The sequence below is a fragment of the Castor canadensis genome, chromosome 7, assembly GCF_047511655.1.
Source record: "Castor canadensis chromosome 7, mCasCan1.hap1v2, whole genome shotgun sequence".
NCBI classification, from domain to species: Eukaryota; Metazoa; Chordata; class Mammalia; order Rodentia; family Castoridae; genus Castor; species Castor canadensis.
In genome coordinates, this window is record NC_133392.1 from 60,462,390 (window position 1) to 60,483,432 (window position 21,043).

General features: G+C 52.2%; 1 protein-coding gene across 20 annotated transcripts in view; it reads left to right on the forward strand.

Annotated features, from left to right (window-relative positions):
- Col13a1 (collagen type XIII alpha 1 chain) overlaps positions 1 to 21,043 on the forward strand; it is an 81,856-nt gene that overhangs the window by 27,821 nt on the left and 32,992 nt on the right. For 11 of the 20 annotated variants that reach the window (XM_074079059.1, XM_074079041.1, XM_074079044.1 and 8 more), the window contains 9 exons: positions 179 to 244; positions 2,946 to 3,053; positions 4,852 to 4,878; positions 5,652 to 5,687; positions 15,375 to 15,419; positions 16,303 to 16,335; positions 17,006 to 17,032; positions 18,981 to 19,034; positions 19,888 to 19,974. In XM_074079059.1, the coding sequence (XP_073935160.1) occupies positions 179 to 244; positions 2,946 to 3,053; positions 4,852 to 4,878; positions 5,652 to 5,687; positions 15,375 to 15,419; positions 16,303 to 16,335; positions 17,006 to 17,032; positions 18,981 to 19,034; positions 19,888 to 19,974 (483 nt within the window). The other 9 variants (XM_074079048.1, XM_074079053.1, XM_074079040.1 and 6 more) reach the window with 6 other exon arrangements.

A 21,043-nucleotide genomic window follows, 5' to 3' on the forward strand; every position in this document is an offset into this window, starting at 1 on the left:
AAGAATGCCCTGTCCACATCTTCCCTTCTGGCCCATGCTCACACTAATCTCTTTTCTCTCTTCCTCTACTCCCTACCATCTTGGCTGCTCCGCCTTCCTGGCAACTTTTGTCATCGTTCTGAATACCTGCGATCTCTGGCCTTTGCCTTCTGGCCTTTCAACTCATCTTCCTCCTCAGCTGCTGCCTCTCCTCAATTCAGTGCGGCTGGCTCCACCCCCAGTCATTAAAAGGCGGACCTTCCAGGTAGACACCTTCCTTTGCCAAACCACCTGCTGCTTCCCCAGGGGCTTGGCAAGTCTGTGGACCTGCTGGGGTTGTCAATGAAGCCAGAATTTCCTCCCTCCAATATAGTGAAATGAAATGAGGCAAACATAGCCATGGATACCATAGACATAGAAACACACAGCACACAGGCCCAGGAAATTCACGACTTCTACCACACCATGACACCATCACAGCCACCAACAACAGCTGTCATTGTAGGCAAGCATCATGTCATCCATTTTTCAGGCCTGATTTTAATTCTCTCAATAGTTTTATGAATTGAGCATGATCATCTTTATTTCACAGATGAGGAAATCAAGGTTCAGAGAGGCTAAGTTGTCCAAAGTTACACAGCCCATAAATTGCAAAGCAGGGATTTGCACCGACTCTCTGCCTGTGAACTATTCCCACTCACTCTGTCACCTTGTCTCTGCCACCTTCATTTCCCCCTACCCAAACCAAGAGTACCTGAGCAGCACGCTAGCAGCTCTGCGCTCCAACCAGATAATTACCCTGAAGGTTCGTAGGTTCGGGAAGGTCTCCAGCCCCTCTCTGCTCATAGGCTTCCTGGACAGAGCCTGACATTGCACATCCCCTGGCCCGAGCACGTGAGGGTGGGGCTCTGTGTGTGCTCACGAGTTGTGGGGTTTTAGGCACATTAGTTGATCTTTCTGTGCCTTGGCTTCCTCCAATGTAAAATAAAGGTAATAACAGTATCTGTGTCACGGGTCTGTTATGCAAAGTATTTGTGATGGTTCCGGGCACAGTTGAAGTGCTGTAATGTTAGCCATCATTTTTACTCTTCTCCATATTTGGGAGAAGAGAAAATTGAGGTTCAGAGAAGTGAATTGACTTGCCCAAAGTCTTACAAATAGAGGAAACATTGGAGCTGGCAGCCAGATCTTCAGCCCCCACATCTAGGGCTGTCTCAGTGGGACCTACATCCTTTATGCTTAGAAATGTAGGTTGCTGCTGGGGATCCAGCTCAGTGGTAGAACACTTGCCTGGCAGGCACAGGCCTTGGGTTCTATTTCCAGTACCTCAAAAAGACAAAAAAAAAAAAAAAGAATGAAGACTGCTTACAAACTGAGTTTGAGGACCAAGGGCATTTGTAAAGGAATATAACCCATAACCAACAGGTGCAGTCACTGTGAGCAGCTGCTTCTTCTTGCCTTACTAACTCAAGAAGGCTGGGATAGGAGCAGATCACAGAAAACAAAACAATCTTGCCCTACTCTCCAAGAGGTCACAGCTCTATTCCAAGCCAAGCTGTCTGCCTTGCCCCTCACCTCCTGCACAGGAGTGCCCCAAAGCACAGGGAGCTAGGTAGCAGGGCTCTGAGATGCTCTCTGACAGCCTGTGTCTGGAGTCAGAAACCCAGGGGCCTGGATACTTAGGCACCTGATCGAATAAGGCTGACAAATCACTCCAACGAACAGCTAAAAATACAGAAGGACATGTGCTACCCAAGCCTTCAGAGTGCATATCACATTATCCCAGCCAAATCCTCGAGAGCCTCTGTGCTTACCCCAAGCAGGGCTGTTCAGGAGGCCAGCTGGCAGCTCAAAGCAGACTAGTCCACCCTACTGCCACCCATACCTGCCGGTGCTGGACCCCCACTGGGGAGAGCTGAGAAGATGACTCAGAGAAACCATCTTCCTGGATGGCCCCCAGTCTCCTGACACAAGCCACCGTATGGCTCTTTCTGCCCAGCCCTTGCTGGGTCCTAGGCCCCGTTGTGAGGACTCTCATGGATTAGCTCATGTAATCTGCATGCCAGCCACCTGATGGTGGAGATGCTGCACTTAATTGACACTTTTCGAAAAGAAGACCTTGATAGAGTCCAGGTGGTTAAGCCGGCAGTTTTTGTTCTGCGACAACCTGGTTTCCAAGGTAGAGAAGAGCAGGAGCCCATGTTCAGCTTGTTGCAAATCCTCCTGCGGAGTAAGGATTTGATCTGTTGGCCATTTCCTATCAATAACCAATATTGGTTTTATAGACTTGGCAAGATGACTTAAGATTAGTTCAAAGAGAACATTTATAAGATTTGAGGTGCTTAACAGGTGGTGTTGGAGGTCATTTCCAAAGTGCACAAAGTTGGATGGCAAGTCCTACTCCATTAAATAGTTAGCCAAACAAACTCCATGGCCTCTGACCTTAGGCTCTCATTTGACCCTTGAGACCAGATAAGCAAAGAGCAAAAAGCTAAGACAGAAAACAAGGAACCTCCGTTCCCTTCTGTGGCTGGGAGGCCAGGACTTAGAGAGATGATGTGATTTGCAACACTGAGAGGATGACAGAGGCCGCCCCAGGCTGCAGATCACCTGGGCTGGACTCTGGCTGGGCAGGAAGCAGGTTTTGGTCAGGTGGGGGTTGCCTCTCACTCACTTCCCCTGCCTCTGCCGCCCACTGCTGCCCTCTTCCCCAGAGACAGGCTGCTCTGTGCAGCAAGTCTTCTCTGAAAAGCCCCACTGCTTTGGGATCTGATGTCTTGGCCCTCTTCTTGCTGTCACCAGCCCCCGCATGCAATCACCACACAGCATCATCACCCACACTGCCACCCACCATCACCGCAGCCTTCCACAGAGCCCACGTGGGCCTCACAGATGCATGGTACTGGGGGAAAACTGGTCTGCAGCTCTGGGGTCTTCTCCCTAACACTTGTTTCTACCAACGTCAGGGTGAGCAGGGCCAGACTGGCATCCAAGGCCCACCAGGACCACCAGGTCCCCCTGGACCAAGTGGACCTCTGGGGCACCCAGGACTGCCAGGACCCATGGGGCCGCCTGTAAGTATCCCCTCTTCCTCTCCAAGATTCATCCCAAGAGTTCTCTGGAAGCCTCCAATCTGTGCATGAATAGCCAATAGGAGCCAGAGTTCCTGTTGGAACCAAGTGGAAGAAACACTTTGACAAGGCCTTGGACATAGCTAGCCACTGCAAGGAGCTAGGATATAGCTAGCCTTGGACATAGCTAGCCACTGCAAGGATGGACAGCTCCATCCCTGGTTTACCTAGGAGGGTAACTCAGCTGTTACCCTCCAGCTCTGCAAGCTTGCCTGTGGGCCCTGTCCACTCATTGCTTCCAGGGAGGCAGCACAAATAGGCTGTCCATTTCCCAGCCCCAGCAGAAAGGAGCTTGGAGAAATCCCCAGGGCCACCTATGACAGCTGTCCCTGACCCATGGGCTTAGGCAAACCTGAGTCCAAGGCAGGGGTTCTGAAAAGGCACCAGGAGTACACCATCAGCCGCTCCCCCTTCACCCCAACAAACATGACTTTCAAGGCTTGGGTGGGTGTGCTGCAGGTTTTGCACTGCTGGGTGGGCCACCTTCTAGCTAAGTTGGATGCCTGTCACCAGACCCTGCATGGAGCCTGCGGATTGGCAGGGCCACTGCTGGGAGGGAGCCTGTTGGTCTCCCTACAGGTGACAGGTCAAACCAGTGGCCACCAACTCACCATTTTTAAGCCCTGACCCAGTGTTTACACCACCTCAGCCCCTTAGTACAATAGAGAACAGGCAGGAGACATGCCTAGTGGGTAGCTGGACTTCTTCAGAGAACTGGGTCCTCCACCCAGGGGAAAACTAACACTACAGGCAATCAGATAGGCAAAGATGGTTTGCTTTGACCTCTGGGGCCTCCAACTTGGGTGGGAAGGCCAGCACTGTAGTGTGAAAACCTGAGTTGCTGGTTGCTGGTTCCTCTGTGCAACCTGACCCCCTAAAACAGATTCTAACTATTTCCATAATTCCTCCCCAGGACTCCAGAGGGGGACATTAGTTCCACTTTAATCTTTAGATGGGAAAACAAAAAACCTTAAGAGAAGTGAATTTAGAAAATTCAATCAAACCAAGCCAAGAAAACCAAAAAGTGCTCAAAATTTACTTCTTTGCTGACCACTACCCTCCCACTCTCACTCACTGAACCCAAGCCAGGTGGTTTTCTTTGGTAGGTTGTTTATAAAGAAAAAAACCCAGAAGGCATGTTTTCTAAACCTATTGAAACAGCCCAGACCTAGGCATCATAGTTTTCCCCAGCCGGTGTTTGTCATCCAGACCTCTGCCTGCAACTGCAGGGAGCCAGCCACCCCTGGCCTCTCTCTTGGGCTCCCACAAGCTCCAGGACCCACACAGCTTCACTGTGGCCAGCTACCATGGTCACAGTGTCCTGGACAGAGAGAGGCAGCAGCCTTCTCCACAGGCAGGCAGGGGCCAATGGCAAAATTAAGGCTTTGTTTGGCAAGGTCAGCTTTCCAGGGAGGGGTTCCAGTTAGGAGGTGGGTGAGTGAGGTCTTGACCAAGCCACAATGTCAATTTAGCAATTTAACTGACCTACTTTCCAGTGGACAAGCACAGCAGAGTTGCCCACGGTGCCCACATGGCTCCAAAGAGGGACATGAGCCTGTTGTCCCCATGTGCCTTCCCCAGGTTTCAGATGCACCTCAGGATACACAAGAGCATTCTTGAGCCCATTCTCTTGTTATAGCCATGTGGGGGCCAGGCTGCGCCAGCCTCCACTGCAAGCATGGCTAACCTCAACCATTTACCATGGAAGCCATCTTTACTCATCTTCTTCTTGCTTCCACAGGGCTTACCTGGGCCTCCTGGACCAAAAGTAAGAGCCCTTCTGGTGAAGCATTGAATGGCAGGGGAGCGCTCCCTACAGGCAGGAAGCAAGTGGCACTGAAGGCCACTCAGGAAGGAGCTGAAAGCCATCACAGCTGAGTGACGGCTCAAGCGTAGCCCATTTACAAACTCTACCCTCCTCTTAGGAGCTTAGGATTCCAACTCACAATGTCCTCCTTGTGTGCTCAGGCCAACCCAGCAAGCACTACAGCCAGTATAGGAGCTATGTTTTCCCGCCATGGAGCTTATGTTCTCAAAGCAGTTGCCCATGTATTGGGACTGTCACAATGTCCCAAAACAATGGTGTTCCATAAGGTGTCAGAACTAGAAGAGACCTCCAAGACCATCTAGTCTCTTGTGAAACCTTTCCCAGAAGCTCACAATGACAAAAAAAAAATTCTCACTTTGACCAGAAAGTTCAAACCACTCATCCTGCCCTACCATTTTATAAATATAGAAACAGAGTCCTGGGAAAAGGTAGCTGGTCCAGGTTCATCAGTGATGTTGATAGAACCCGTGTGTCCTGAGTCTCGACCAAGCTGGCCTCTCAGCTCTGCACAGCAGGTTTGTGCTGACCAGCAGAACAGTCTGCTAGCCTCAGAGGAGCCAAGAGCTGTTGTCACAGGAGTGTCTGGAGGAGGAGTTAAAGGTGTAGGAGGATCTAGAGTTGTTGGGAGGAAGGGGACAGCTTTGTGTGGGGAAGAGTGCCAGCCAGTTTAGCATTGGAAAACTGCTTGAATGTCCTTCTCTTTCTTCCCCCAGGGAGACCCAGGCATCCAGGGGTACCATGGCCGCAAGGTAAGAAGGGGGAGGAGGGGAGAACCTAGCCTCTCTTGTGGAGACCCCAAGTGGGGCCTCACCACAGTGCACACAGGACCAAGACTGGGTCATCACAATGCCTGTTTGCACACGCACCACCCAGCATGAGCCTCACAACACCTGTGAGGTTGCTGAACAGGGCTTAGTGTCCCCACTTGGGGAACGAGGGGACAGAGGAGCAGGGCTTTAGGCAGGTCAGTGGTCCAGCTGGACTTCAGACCAGGAGAGTCCCTCTTGCTGACCTGGGTGGCGGTGTCTAGACTAAGGAAGTCAGGTTCTCACTGGTTCCTGAGGGTCTGTCATATGGAAGCCAGATTACTTATCACCCCTTTCCCCCCCACCCCCCGCCCTCGTAAAAGTGTAGCTCCATGCTGAGTTTGCTCAGGGACATGGAATGACCCAGTCCTACTTTCTGGCAGCTCCCAGGCCAGAAGGGCAAAGCAGACTGTGTCAAATGCTACCACTGCAAAGCATCCTGTCAGGACATGGTGAAGAGAGGGACTGGAAGTGGGAGGAGTTGGGGAAGTCTCCTGGGAGAAGATAGCCAAGCGCTCAACCCTGTATCAGCTATCTCATGCTGTGTAACAAACCATCCCAGACTTACTGGCTTAGCACGATTATTTATTATGATTTTGTGATTGGTGGCCTGGGGGTCCTGCTGTTCTCACCTGCATTCACCTGTGCAGTTGCTTATCAGATGATAACTGGGAGGGCAGGAGGGTCAAGCAGACTTCATTCACCTGTCTGGTAGGTAGTGCTGACTGGAGCTTAGGACCTCTGTTCTCCTCCAAGCACTTCTCAGCTTCCAGCTGGCTAGACAGGCTTCCTCACAGCATGGCAAGCCCAGGGCCTCCTTTAGAAAAGGCAGGTCCCAGAAAGTAAGCATCTCCTCAGCATCTGCCTGCATCACATTTTCTAATGCTCTGTTGGTCAAAGCGAGGCACATGACCAAGTCACGGGCACCAGGTGGGAAGACACCTGCTCTCTGCTTCTTGATCAGAGGAATAGAAAAACATGTGTGGCCATGTTACTCCACCACTGTGGTCCTTCACCAGGAAACGTGAAGGGAAATAGTGTTGTAGACAGGGAAGCCATTTGAGCAAAGGCTTGGGTGCAGTCGTTGCAGTAATTCTAACATCATAATAATCTGATCATAGCCACACTACTTACTGAGCTCCTGCTATTGCTACATATGACCTGCATTATCTTTAATCCTAAACCAACCTGAGGCTGTTAGGACTTGCAACTACTTAGTAATCGAGGAAACCAAGGCTAGCAAAAGTAGAGCAGGGATTCAAATCAGGCCTGGGTCCTTCCCACAGTACCACCTGCTGCGAGAAGTCCATCCTTGCCCTTCAGCCCCCAGCTGGGAAGTCTAGAGCCTTCCAGTAGGGGAAAGGCAGCAGGAAGGAAAGGCACTGACTGAAAGGGGGAGGAATCCTGGAAAGGGAAGGCTTGCTCCATGCATAGCACATTCTTTGCATGCTGCAGTCAGGCAACTGCCATCATTGCGTTGTTTTATGGGTGCTTAGTGTGTGAAATGGTGAGACCTGAGCGATCTTTAATTAGTTCTGCATAAACTGAGAAGTTTGTGTTGTGTCAGGAAGTGGAAATTATAGCCCCCGAGGTTGCCTCCATCCACTCATAGAGACTCACGAAATTTACTGCCTCCTGGTTCAGTGCAGGGTTGGTTTTGCCATTAGCCACCAGACCGGCTCTTTGAAGCTGAGAAGCTGCAGAGGGTTCCCTGGGGTCATGACTGTGCCCTTGGCTGGCATTGTATCATGATAGATATCTGCACTTGCTGCAAACCAGAAGTCTTTCCTCCAAAAAGGAGCTGTTGTGCGTGGATGGAGCAGCCTCTGCTGAGAACTGGGTGTCGTGATGCTAGAGGGCCTGGGCCTGTGAGGGTGTCAATCCTAGATGCATATGGTAGCAAGAATCCTTTAATCTTGGCTGCAGTGAATTGCATGGGAAAGCCATGTGACCCTGCTGACCAAGGAGCAGCAACAGAAGGGGAGAAAAGGAGGCTGGTTCAGGGCATCCCATGACCTAATATGGAAGAGGATCACACTGCTTTCCCATGATCAAGGCTGGAGCAAGTGCCCATGGGTGACACTCCAGAAAAAGCAATCCCAGCTCCATCTAAAACTGGATTTAAATCCCTTCCCTCTCAAGAAGCCATGGCTTCCTGAAACAAACTGGCTGCACATCCCCAAGAGGCATGGTCTGGCATTGGGAGGAGACCTTGTCTTCTTGCACCTTTGTCCCAGGCTGTCAGAGCATCCCTACTCAGCTCGGGAGGAAAGTCCTGTTCCCTTCATGCTGGCCTCTCCTCCCTCCCTCCCTTCTTTCTCTGCCTTCTTTCTCTGCCCATTGCACCCTGCTCTGCTCCTCCACAATGGCTCTTCTTGTGCCATCTGCAAGAGGTGAGACCCTAGCATCCCTACTGTCTCTCTGCATCTCTGGAAGCCTCCTACAGTATCCACTCCTCACCACCACCATATCTCACAGCCACTGGGCTACAGAGGGTCTCAGCACCTCCACACCTGTGCCACCCTCACTCTGCTGGAGCCCTTATCCTGTCACCAACTCCCCAGGCACTGAGGACCAATGATGAGCAGTGAGGACCCACCCCTCAGAACCTGGAGTCATTCCTCAGGAGACTACAAGAGCCTGTACCATTGCCCCAGCCCCACTGGGACAGTGACCTCAGTGATCATGCCCACGGAGAAGTTTGCTTCCTCTCCTAATCCTAAGATGAAGCAACTGTTTGCCTTTGATGCCCAAAGACAAGTGCAGCCATATACCTCACATCTTAGTTTAGCCAAAGTTCAATCACTCTGTCTCATTTGGTCCTCCACGGCCACTGGTCAGAGCTTATCACCCCCATTTGACAGGTGAGACGCTCAGAGAGGTTAATACTTTACCCAAGGTTGCACATATGGTAAACACCCATCCTGGAATTGTAAACTCCGTCTCATGATCCAGTCCTAGACCACTCTCCTGTGCTTTCTCTGGGATGGGAAGTCTGATCCCCCAACCTCCCTCCCTTGCCCATCAGTGTTTTTTTTTTCTCTCTCTCTCTCCTCCCTCTTTGCTCTCTGCCTGGAATAAGGTGCAAGGAAAAAGCACTAACATGAAAGGGCTTGGGCACAGCTGTTGGAAAGCTGAGTTTGCTTCCATCCCACCATCCTGGAGAGGAGTGGCCACCAGAGGGTGGGAACACTGAACTGAGACAGAGCCATGTGGCTGCCCTGTGGGGTAGTGGATGGACCCTCCACATGGGCTTCATTTGCTCGGTCCCCGAGACTTGATGCACTTGCAGAGAGCCTCTCTTAAAGCAGTGGGTGAAGTTTGCTAATGATGAGTTCAGTTCACAGACCCCACTGACAGCTGGACGGAGCCTGGCATCATCTCAAAGGCCAACCAGGCAGGCTTCTCTACAAGCTCCTGGAGATCAAAGCCCAGTGTGGCCAGCACCCTCTTGCAGCCCCCGCTCGGGACCAGCCCTCCCACCTAGATACTGCAAATATTGTGGTGTGCCCATGTGGTACCCATTTGATCCAAATTTATGACATGGATCTACTTCATGTTGCAAGATGCAAAATGTGTTTAAAACATTATGACCTTGGCTCTCTTTCAAGAGGATTGAGTATGGTCAGACTGATGTGGGTCCCACAACCTGACAGCACTTTATCTCTAAGTGCATTAGAGCTGGCACTTGTCTCACAGTTGGGTGCATTTGACAGCCTGTGTCAACATGGAGGACCATGGCTGAAGAGCACCTTCCCATCCACAGGATGCAGACTGTGTGGTTTGGGACCAGGGGAAGAGGAAGGCCAGAACCTCATGTCAGAGCTACTTGTAACTGCACTTATCCTTACAGACAGTCCCCAGAGACAGAAACACCCTAGGGAGGAGTCCCAATGGGCCCTTTCAATCTTTCTACCCAAGGGCTTGATGGTTCTGATCTTCTAGTCAGAACAAGGACCCATGCACACAGGGGACACGATTCTGTAGTTGTTATAACTACTTTCTGAGCCTCTTCTACAGGCTGGGCTGAGTACCAGGTACTTCACAAGCATCATTTTACTGCTCCCTGTAACAGCCCTAGGAGGCAAGATTTACTCTTATCACAGCTAAGGAAAGTGAGGCTCACAGAGGCTCCCCCGGTCCGCAGCTAGGAAGTCATGAAGTGGGTTCTGGCCCACCCCAAAGCCTTGCTCTGAATTACTTCACTACCTGTGCCATAAGGGCCAAGGAGCCACATGGTTTCCCGTAGGCCTCCCTCTTCTGCTCCAAAAGAAAGCAAGGTGGAAGCTGAGTTGTTCTCCTTGTGAGAAAAAGGTCATGTTGGGGATCAGGCCTTGCCTGAGCCTCCCAGGCACTCCACAGGCAGCAGCTGGAGGTTGGATCTATAACAGAGAACAAGATATGGGCACTCTGGGCCTTGTTAGTAGAAGAACTGGGGAAGTGAAGTGCTTTGCCCTCGGGCACTGACTGGGAATGATTCCCCAGGGAGCTGGACAGGTCTCTGACTTCCAACACAGCAGGCAGCTGGTCTCAACCCTTGGCCACAGCTTTCCTGAAAGCTCCCCTCACCCTCTGGGGTGACCCCAGGCTTCCAGGATTGTTCACACCCAGCAGAGGGCTCCATCCAGATGGGAGCCTGCCGGTGTGTGGACAGTGTTTGCTGTCAAAGCCATGAAATCCCAGTGAGGACATACACACCATTTAAATTAAAGCAGATCAGAAAAGTGAGACGTGGGCCCCCAGATGTGAGGCCTCATGGGGGCTGACAGAACTCCAGCCCCCACCCCAGGCTCTCTGGGTCCTGTTTCTTCTGCACTCGAAAGTCCACAGATTAATTAGAGCTGACTTTTCCTTTTGGAACTAACTACAAATCAACCGTTCTCAAATTGAGATTACAGGCCAGCCGCCTTCCAAAGCCCCAGCCTTCAATAGGGCACCCGACCCCGGTAATTCCCTGGATCACTTCTTGCCTGCCCTAATTACCGGAGGACCTGGGATTTCCGTGGTTCCGGTCCTCGATGATTTGGAGAAAGGCTGGGCAGGGAAGCAGGAACTGAGTGGCCTTTTTCCCGGAAGGGCGGCCTGGGAACTGTTGACTGGGAGAAAGCCATGAGTACTCCCCACCTCCAATCCCCAGCTTTTCCAGCTCAGAATAGGGCCCTGGTCCAGGCTTACTTTTGCATGCCCTGACTGCTAGCCTCCCCAACCGCCCCCCCCACCCTGCACTGCACCCTCAGACAGGCCTCCTCCTCCCCTGCAGAGAACAAAGACTCTGTGTGCAAGGCCTCCTGCCCATGGCCCTCCCCACCCAGACTGCCTGCAGCAGGAGCCCAGGCCTCAGTTAGGGGGATCCATTCATCTCCCCAGCCCCAGCGTGACCTTTGTTTGGCTGGGGAGCTGACCCTGAAGCACCCCACCTCCCTCCAGACTGTCTTTTTTGCCAAGATCCTGCCCAGCTTGTTCAACAAACAGTAAATCACCAATTAAGAGGCCACTCCCACAGGGCCAGAGCACAAAGAGAAGCTGGTTCCAACCTGTCATCTCTATAAAAGATGGGTCTTCTCACCTGGATGCTGTGCAGAATAGAGGACCTATTGATGCTATTGGATGCTCAGGTGCAGGAACCCCTGGGGAGCCTGAGTGGCAATGCCTAAGTCAGGCCTGGGACAGGCCTTCAAGGTCATTCAGGGCAAGCCCCTCGCTACCCGCCTATGCTTCCCCAGCTTCCTTAGCAGCAATGCCTGCAATCCATTCCTGTGCATGTTTTCTTGTCACTGAGGTCAAAGAGCCAGCCTCCCACAGGAGCACCAGGCCACCTGAGGGTCACAATGTCTGCCATTAAATGCTGCCATGGAAATGAGCCAACACCCTTTGTAACATTGGAGTGCCCACTTCCTCAGCCACAGGATGGTCTGGATCAATGGATGAGAGCCTGTAAGGAAGCCCCCAGGGTCTCTGCTAGAAAGACAAGGGACCCCAGAGGTAAAAAAGTTTTGTGGTTCATAACACTTGGATCAACTGTGAGATCCAAGTCTCCCCAAAGATAAGCATAGTATGGAGCCAATGAATACAAACTGAACACAATTCCTAACCTATGCCTTTGGAACAGGAACACTTATGAGGGGCAGTAGGAAAGAAGGAGGCAGTAGATTTCACAGACATGCCACAAGGTACTACTTCAGGAATGGAAGCATGGAAGTGTGTCACTGTCCTCTTTCAGCAATGGCCACACCCCACCCCCCTACCCCCGTCTCCTACAAATGTGCCCTTGCCACAGGGCCCTGGATCATTGATGATGCCTCCAGTCCTTTTTGCCTAACCCAGCACCCATGAAGCAATGTTTCCTGGCCTAGGAGAAGCCTGGTTCCCCAGAGGTCAGGCAGGGCAAGCCCACAGACTGGAGCCCCAAGCAGTAAGACTAATGAGAATGGAGCGAGCTATAGGGCGGGTTCAGCCAGGCGCCCCTGCTTCCTGCCCAGCTGAAGGGTGGGAAGGAGGAAGGCTCTGAGACAGGGATCAAGGGAGGCTGGGTCTTTAGAGAATTAAAAGACTTGACCTAGAGGGAGGGAAGGAGCAGAGGTCAGCCACTGTAACAGGAGGCCTGCCTCCCTTGGAGGCTCCAAGGGGCCCTGTTTCCCTGAGTGCTCAGTTGTGTCTTTACACACTCAAACCACCATAACTGAAGACAATTCCAATTAGCCTGGAAGCCCTCACTCCCCAGGGCTTTGCTCTGCACAGTTTCTTCAGAGATGAGCATTAGCCATACCCTCCAGCTGTGGGGTTTTTCCCCTGCAGAAGCATCTCGAAGCTGTCCCTCTGGAGTCAGAGGGGAGAGCAGAGCCCTACTGAGACCCCTCTTAAGACCTGCATTTTTACCAAAGCTAAAATGCATTCCTCCAGGGAGCCTTCTTCTGGAGCTTCCAAGACACCAAGTGTTGTCTCGCACGCAAGCTTTGTCCTTTCTCTGTCCTTAAGGCCAAGCGGTAATGAGGACAGGGCTGGGTGGGTGAAGAAGGATGAAGGAACAGGTATCTGGTCTAACTTGCTGTGAAAATGAGGAGCCTGGACCAGAGGGAAAGTGGTTTACAAATGATTACACAGATGCCCAGCCCAGCTCCCCACAGGGCAGTTGGCGGGGGGTGGGGGCAGGAGTGGGGGGCAGAGACCTTAGAGGGTGGGGGAGCTGAGGAAAAGACAGGAAGGCGGAGAGAGGGAGAAACTAGAGGTCTTGTAACAGTCGGCCACTCCCAATGTGACCTCAGTCTGAGGGGGCTCCAGACTGAGTCAGCCTGGTGGGGTCAGTTAGAATGGTAGCTGGCAATTTGGTCCTCCAAAGGAAAGCATGACAGGGACCCTAAGCTGGCATTCCTGGAGAGGAACCTTTGAGATGTGTGGCCACGACAGAGTTCAGATGGGGTCCTGTCACGCCCTCTGCTGGCCTCAGAGCAGAAGAGTGGGTGCTGACAGGTCTGAATCAGGCTTTTCTCTGGAGCCACGAGGCAGACCCTTCCCCACTATTAGTCACAGACCTAAGCACCAGTGGAGAGGGGCTCCACCTAGTTTCAGAGCCTGTCTGATGGAGGTAGATGGAACTTTCGTGCATCTGATGTTGGGTGGCCAAGAGAAATGAGCCCCTGGGCTGCAGCAGACAACAAATGTGTGTTCAAAGCCCTGCTCTGCACGCCCTTGGCAGTCATCCCTGGCCTCTTTGAGCCGTGTTTGCAACCTCAGAGACAGGAAAGACATCCACTTCCCTGTAGAGAGGATGCGTGGAGACCCAGTAGAGGAAAGCTGGGAAGCCCAGCTCCAGACGTGGGACAGCAGAGGCAATTGATATCCGTGTTCCTCTCTGCTTTTTCCACAAGAAGGAAAACTTAAAGACTTGGGCAGACTGGACACCTGCTTGTCTGTTTTGGCCACTTCCTGGTCCAGCTCTGCCACCCCATAGTGGTTCAGGGGTTACTGGTAGGTCAGGGTGGAGGAAGGCTATGACATTTGGAGCTAAAGATCATGGCCTTCTATAGAATTCAGAAATGGCCTGGGAAGATGAAGGTGATGTGTCTATCACAGGCAGATGTGAGCCTGTGCATGCAGAGTAGAAGTGAAAAGTGGTCCTGGCTGCATTGAGGACCCAGAACTGGGTCATAAGGACAGCAAAGGGCCTCACAGAAGGATGGTATTGGACCAACACTCTAAATGATAAACAGGGCTTTAAGTTGAAGAAATAACAGAAAGCCATGAAGTTGTGAAAGTGGACTGTTTTCAAGGACACAGGTAATAGTTGATGTACACCAGGATGTCAGATAGAGAGGCAGAGAGGTAAGTGTCAGAATGCCTGCTTCTTTTTCTACAGTCAGTACCTGGCAGTGGAGGTTGTAAAATAGGGGTAAGTCCTGTTATCCAGCCTGTGTTTGGGGAAGCTTGCCAGGAAGCCAGTGTGAAAGAGCCAGTGTGAAGAAAGCCACTCTAGCCTTGGCCAGGACAAGGATGGGTCCAAGACTTCCTATAAGATGGTAGGGAGAGTGGACACCTGAAGAGATGAGCACCAGGTAGGACCAGGGGCCTCTCTGCCTTTAAGTGGAAATTGCAGCCTGGCCTACAGGCCACAGCACTTGGGACCATGTGTAGCCTAACTCAGGTCTGTCAGTACTCCATGTTACCCATCCACAACACTGGCCTTCAGATAGAGGGCTCTGCAGTAGACTGGCAGCTGCCACATGTCACTGAGCAATATCCTGGGTCTTGCTGCAGCTTCATGCCGGGGCTTCATGCATGGTTCAGCTCGGAGACAGGAGCCGCTCTCCTTGCTCCCAGATATGTTGGTTTGTAGTCCTGACTCTTGGCCCCCTTCTTGTCACTGGCTGTCATCTCCAACCCCACCTCTTTGTGGTGTGCCCTTCTTCCTGGACTCACCCCCTCCCAGATACGGCATTTTCATGGGAAGTAAAGAGGTTAAAGGTAAAGAGGGGCAGTGCTGAGATGCTAGAGCAAAGCCTGGATGTCCCAGAGATGCCACAGCTCGCTGATGCTTTTGGGCAGGCAGGTCAGGAAGGGGTGCAGAGAAGTGGGCAGCCCACAGCCCAGGTCCACAGGCCTTTGGAAGAGTTAGAACCAGGGGGGTCAGGAGGAAAATGATCCTCAGATGAAGAGAGGGGCACCCCTGTCTGGTCCAAGCAGTATATCCCATGCTAGCCAATTCACTGGAGTATAAATGGGGCACAAAGTCCACAGCACGGATGGGAAGGAAGGTGTGCAATAGGTAAGCAGCTAGCAGGTGGCTCCTGCCCATGCTTCTGCCCTTCAGCAACAAGCTCCATGCCTGGCTGGCAACCAAGTAGTATAGATCTTAAGCATGTCACCTCCCTGGCTGGACTCAGATTCCAATGGGTGGACCTCTCTCTGGGACCTTTCCAGTTCTGCATCTGTGACTTGGGTCCTCCTGCAAATTCATGTCGTGTAATCAAAGGAGTAGCCTACATGGCTGTGGCCACAGCAGGGTCCTCCGGGCTCATAGATTGCTGGGCGGCCACCCAAGCTTCCAGGCAGGCCAGCAGTTATCTCTGGCATCCTTACAGGCCACGGATCTGACTCTGGTCTTTTTCTCATGATTTCTCTTGTTTCCTCCTCCAGGGAGAGCGGGGCATGCCAGGGATGCCGGGCAAGCATGGAGCCAAGGTACCTGTCCCTCACACATCCCATACAGCCCCCAAGGTCCCTCCCCAGTGCCCATCCCTCTCTCCCAAGCTCTGGGGATCCCCCAGAGTCCTACTTCATTCTTAGACCTTCTCCTTCTCATTCCTTGCTGGAAAGATGAGGTGTACACTTCCTCTCCCAATACCTCCACTCCTGCCACACTTGCCTGTCCTTCCAGGCCAAGGCAAGGCAGGATTCATGTGTGGCCTGTGAACCATCTCCAAGACCCATCTGATGTAGCCAAGCCTCCTGCTAGGGTCTCTGAGTCATAAAAAGCCTTGGGTAACAACTCTGTCTGAAGTCCTGAGAACCACATGAAGAGTAGGGACCCTACCAAAATCACCTCCACTTGGGGTTTACTAGTTGACCATATTCACCTCAAGGAAGGTGACTTGGGGCTAATATGAAAATCGGGTGCACTTCTAGTCCATGAGGACAGAGGTCCAGAGAGCCACGAGTGAGCGTAACCCCACTTACACATTCAGGGTTCACTGTGTTAGACAGCCTCTTCCTGCCGTGTCATCTGCTGTTCTCTCCCTTGTCAGAGCCCCCACTATCTCCATCTCCTGCTTTCAGGTTTCAGCGAAGCGCTCGCCACCCTAGGGACAGCCCCTCTAACCCCACCTATGGGCCCATAGTTCCCAGTGTACCTCCCAGTGGAGCCCTGGAATCTAGCAGCCGGGCGGCTCACACTTGATCCTCTGGTGCCCTCTCTGGTGCCCCCACTGTCCCCTCCCACTTCTATTGGGCCACCAGTCACCAGGTGTGGTTTCCAGTCCTTCACACCTCACCAGGAAGAGACTGGCTACCTCCTGGTTGCAGACCCTGACTGAGGAAAACTTCACGCTTCTTTTCTCTCCACTAGGGGGCTCCTGGGATCGCAGTGGCTGGGATGAAGGTGAGTGAGTAAATGCTGAGACTCCGCAAGTCAGAGTCAGGATGGGAGAGATGGTTCCAGATGACAGACAGGGACATAGGGGCTCAGAGGGTGGTGGCTGCTGGGCCAAGGAGAGGAGTAGGAAACATTTTTCTAAAAGCAACATTCATGCCAGATGCACAACCTCGAGACAGATGTTTAACTAAGTCTTGCAAGTAAGTAACAAAGGCTTACCAGCCCCACTAAAGGCCTCACTTGCCCGCCACAAAGGAAAGCCAGCTCTTTCCTGTGCACACCACAACTCAGCAGCCACGTGTCTCCAACGCTTCAGAGAGGAGGGTAGGGGTCTTTCCCCTGAACCCCCACCCTAACCAAGCAAGTGGGGGCACCTGGCAGAACAAGTGCTCTGTGGCAGGTCTGCTTCCAGGGGCACTGCGTCCAAACCAAATGCTCATTCCTTCCTCTCCTTCCTCCTGGGGCGTGCTCTTTGCCTCTCACCTGCCGCTCCACTGAGAGGAAGAATGGGAGCTTCTGAGTGTCAGCAGCCCAGAGGCCTCCTTTCCCGGAGGACGGGGCGATCTCCACTGAGCAGAGGGAGGTATTTCACCAACACCCCACACCCACACAGGGCCCTTGCTCGTTGTTCTTTCTCTATGGTTTCTTTACCTGAGCCATTTCTCCTTCTACACAGGGTGAGCCAGGGAGTCCAGGCATCAAGGTACTAATGCAGAGGGAATGTTCTGGGCTGCGTGGAATCTGGATCTGCTGTGGGAGTGGAGATGGGAGAGGCTGCTGCTGTTTTGTTCTTGGTCCCTCTGGGGCAGCTCGGGAACTGGCTGAGCAGGGAAGGACCAGCTTTTCAGGAGCACACTGCTATCTGTTCCTCTTCCCTGGATTCTGGTCTGCACACACATCAGCTGCAGCAGGCCATGACCATTGTCCCTCCCCTACACTTCCATGGGTCTCTTTCTTGTCTAAGATAATAACAGTTGTAACATGAAAATTTTTTCAGTAGTCAAATATGCTTGAGGAATAAAGATTAAAAATATTACAAAGGTTTCTTTGCTGCAGGCCTTCACAGAGACTTTAATATGCTCAATATACAATTGGGACAACCTAAAAAGGCACTATCTTATGCAGCATTTTCAAAAATTTTTTGACCAGAGCACCCTTTGTTTAAAAAGATGTACTAAAGGTATTCTGGGAACTCTGGTCACTGCCCATCCACCTTTATCCCCCTTCCCCTTCATCTTAGTGACTTCTTGTAAGTCTCAAGGGGACACCAAGGAGCAACAGGGAAGCTGGGCTCCCCAGTTTGCTAGGAAAGAGGAGACAGAGAGCAGGATAGTGTGTTTCTGAGTGTGTACCCTCATCATCCTGGACCTTCTGATCCCCAGCCCAACCCACAGCTGCTGTGTGGCTTGCAGTGTGCTGTGAGTACATGTGTCCCAGGAGAGGAGAAGGCAGGTGGTCCGTAAAGCTGCAGAGATTGCACTTGGGAACCCACCACCCCTCCCAGAAGCCATTGGCTACCAACAAAATTCCAGTGGATGGAGAACTGCCCCCCGCAATCCATGCTCGTGAGGTTCCTTAAAGGAAGGACTTGCATCCCTTCCTTTTAACCTGCCTGCTACGGGATGCCTAGGCTAAGGAACTGCCCAGACAAGCCAGGCAGTGGGGACCACCTCAGGCCTCCCTTCCCTCCCATCACTGGGCCTCTACCTGGCCCTTCTCAGCACCCTTGGCTGCCTACAGGCTGTATCCAACCAGCCTGTACCGAGGATAGATGGCACGGGGCTGGGTATATCAAATAGCAGGAAAGTTTTCTTTCACATTCTGCAAGGCAAAGAGTACAAAACCACAGTGTAGGCAGGACTGGCTCCTTTTGAAAGGCTCTGAAAAGACTCTCCTTGGTGCTTCTCTCCTCTAGCTTTGGGTAGATTTTGGCAATCTTCAGGTCTCCTTGGCTTGTAGAAGCCCCATTCCACCTCTGTCTCCATCTTCCCATGGCGTTCTTCCTGCATGTATGCCTGTGTCCAAACTTCCCTTTCTTAGGAGGACACTCGCCAGAGTCTAGTCTGACCTCATGTTAACTAGTCACATCTTCAATGACCCAATTTCCAAATAAGGTCACTAAAGTACTGGGTATTAGGACTTCAACATTTCAATTTAGGGAGGGGGACATAATTTGATTCATAACAGGACATAGACTTCTCAAAATAGTCCATCAAAGGAGGGATACTGGTTAGATGGTTTTTGACTTCCTAGATGCAAGAGGAGGTAGACAGAAAAGCAGGGGTTGGGGAGACTTCTGAAGACCATGAAAAAGAGCACAGGAAAACAAAAGAGGCTCCCTCAAGCTCTGGCTTTCCAAACTGCTTGCCTCTCCCCACAGAAGCCCAGAAGGGTGTGAAGGCTGTTGGCTGTTGCTATGGTCTGTGGCAGGTGTTACTTCTCCATCCTATGATGGGTGAGGGCCAGGATCACAGGGAATGGAAAAACAGTGTCCAGCTGTCACCAGTGTGAAGTGGCCCAGGAGGAAGCAGGTTGGGATGGGGGCAGATAGGCATGGGTGAGGAAACAAGTGTATCTGGTTGGGGATGGCACCTGCACCAGCATCAAAGAGAAGCAGCCCCTAACCCTGCACTGTTCACCTTTCCCTGCAGGGTGAGAAGGGGGCTGCTGGTTCCCCTGGGCTCTCTGGGCTCCTTGGACAAAAGGTAGGTATGGACAAGCTCTGAATGACAACCTCTTCATAAGTCTCAGGTCTTTCCCAGTCCTGCACATTCTTTCAGGCCCCAGCATTGGAGGTATCCCTATCCCATCTAGGAAGGAGGGTGGCTAGAGCACAGTCAGATTGGGAGAAGGGGAATATCACAAGATAGGCCCCAATTGGCAAAAATAAAAACCAATTCAAAGAACTCAGTAGTGATGGCCTGGCTGGATTTCTTGATACATGTTCTGAAAACCAGCCAACAGTCCACAGGCTTTGAAAGATACTTCATCTAAAGTCATTTTTATAAGTTGATTCATTTTTAAAAGACTTGAGGTCAAATAAGTCTAGGGAAAGTTGCCTAAGCTAGTCCTGTTGGACAGTGCCAGTGCCTGAGGCTGTCAGAGGCTCCGAGCACCCTGCAGGGAAGGAGCAGGCAAAGCTTCCCATCACTGCATTTCTCAACATCCTTTAGCTACCAGACCCTTTTATCATATTACAGATATTCCCAACCCACTGGGGAGTGTTCCACAGAGCACACTTGGAGAAACGCTGCTCAAGCCTCACTGTGACAGGTCCCTTGTTTTAGTTCTAAACCTGTCCCCCTCAGTTACCAGCTCCACACTGTCCTCTGTCTGTCCCACAGGCAGGCCAGGCTAGCACAGGGTCTGAAGACCTCTGGTCTGGAGCCCAGAAGCTGGAGCTCAAGGGCCCCTTGGTGTCCCTCCTTCATTCAGCCTGGCCTTGGGGGTGACTTCCTGCCTCCACACCTCTGAACTGTGAGGGGGCAAAGCAGCAGGCCAGGGATCAACAACCCCCTCAAGCGGAGCCAGTGATGTAATTCTCCCTTCCACCCCTAGGGAGAAAAAGGTGATGCTGGCAACTCCACTGGAGGAAGCAAGGGTGAACCTGGTTCCCCAGGACTCCCTGGGCCTCCGGGGCCAAAGGTGAGTTTTTCCTGAGATAAGTGGCAAGGGAGATGTTTGCCCATGAGCTTTAGCTTCCGCATTGATCAGAGACTCTATCCTGGACACCTGGCCTTCTCTAGCCTTCTCCTGTTCCAGATGTGCAGTATTCTCCAGCAGGTTCTGGAAAAGTCACATGAACTGGGCTCCTGCTTCCAGGAGCCATGTCTCCCTAGGCAGTTGGATGGTCCCACTGATTCAGAGAGCTAAGATGGAACCAAGCCAGGGACTGAAGGCGTCAAAACCTTAGCAGAGCCAGAAAGCCTCACTGTGGCTCTGGATAAGCTGCCACTCAGTGATCAGCTGGGCCTACCTGGTGCAGACACACATGGTGGTGGGGGAAGGGAATAGTGGGGACGGCTACAGGTGGACTGCCTTCACTTTCCTTTGCAGAGGTGACACTTGTTCTTCCCAAAGCTGATGCTCCTGCATTGCTTGACACAGCAAGAAAATGAAGGCGTGAATTGTTCTCCACGATTTGAGGCAGTGCATGCATTCACTGCACCAACATTTATCATGCTGGTTGGTGGTGCTGCCCCCAGACCCATGATCCACAGGGACATTGTGTAGGGAGCACAGGAGCATGGGGGCAGGCAAGATGAGGTGGCAGGCAGGGACTCTGGCCAAGCCCCACATGCTGTCCACCTGTGGCTGGACCAGAGCTTCTCATAAGAGCAGCACCTTCGCCAAAGGCACTGAGCACACACACACACACACACACACACACACATGCCCCCAGCCCCAGGGAAGCCCACTGAGCCACAGAATATGGGCTTGCCACAGCTTGGTCCTGGGGGTTAGGGACACCTGACCACCATTGTCTGCATCCTGACAAAAAAAGGGAGGATGAGCTGGAAGTCTGGGTCCCCAAACTCAGATCCACTTTCCAGGCCCAGGCAAAATGTCTAAGTGAAGTGTTTGGAGCAAGCCTCCTCCAGTCCACCTCTTCCTGCCCTTCCCATCCTGGAGCTTCTGGAGCCCCCTCCCCAGATGTCTGGGTCCCTCATGCACCCTTCTGTCACCCAGGCAGAACCAGTTGAGGTGCTTTCCC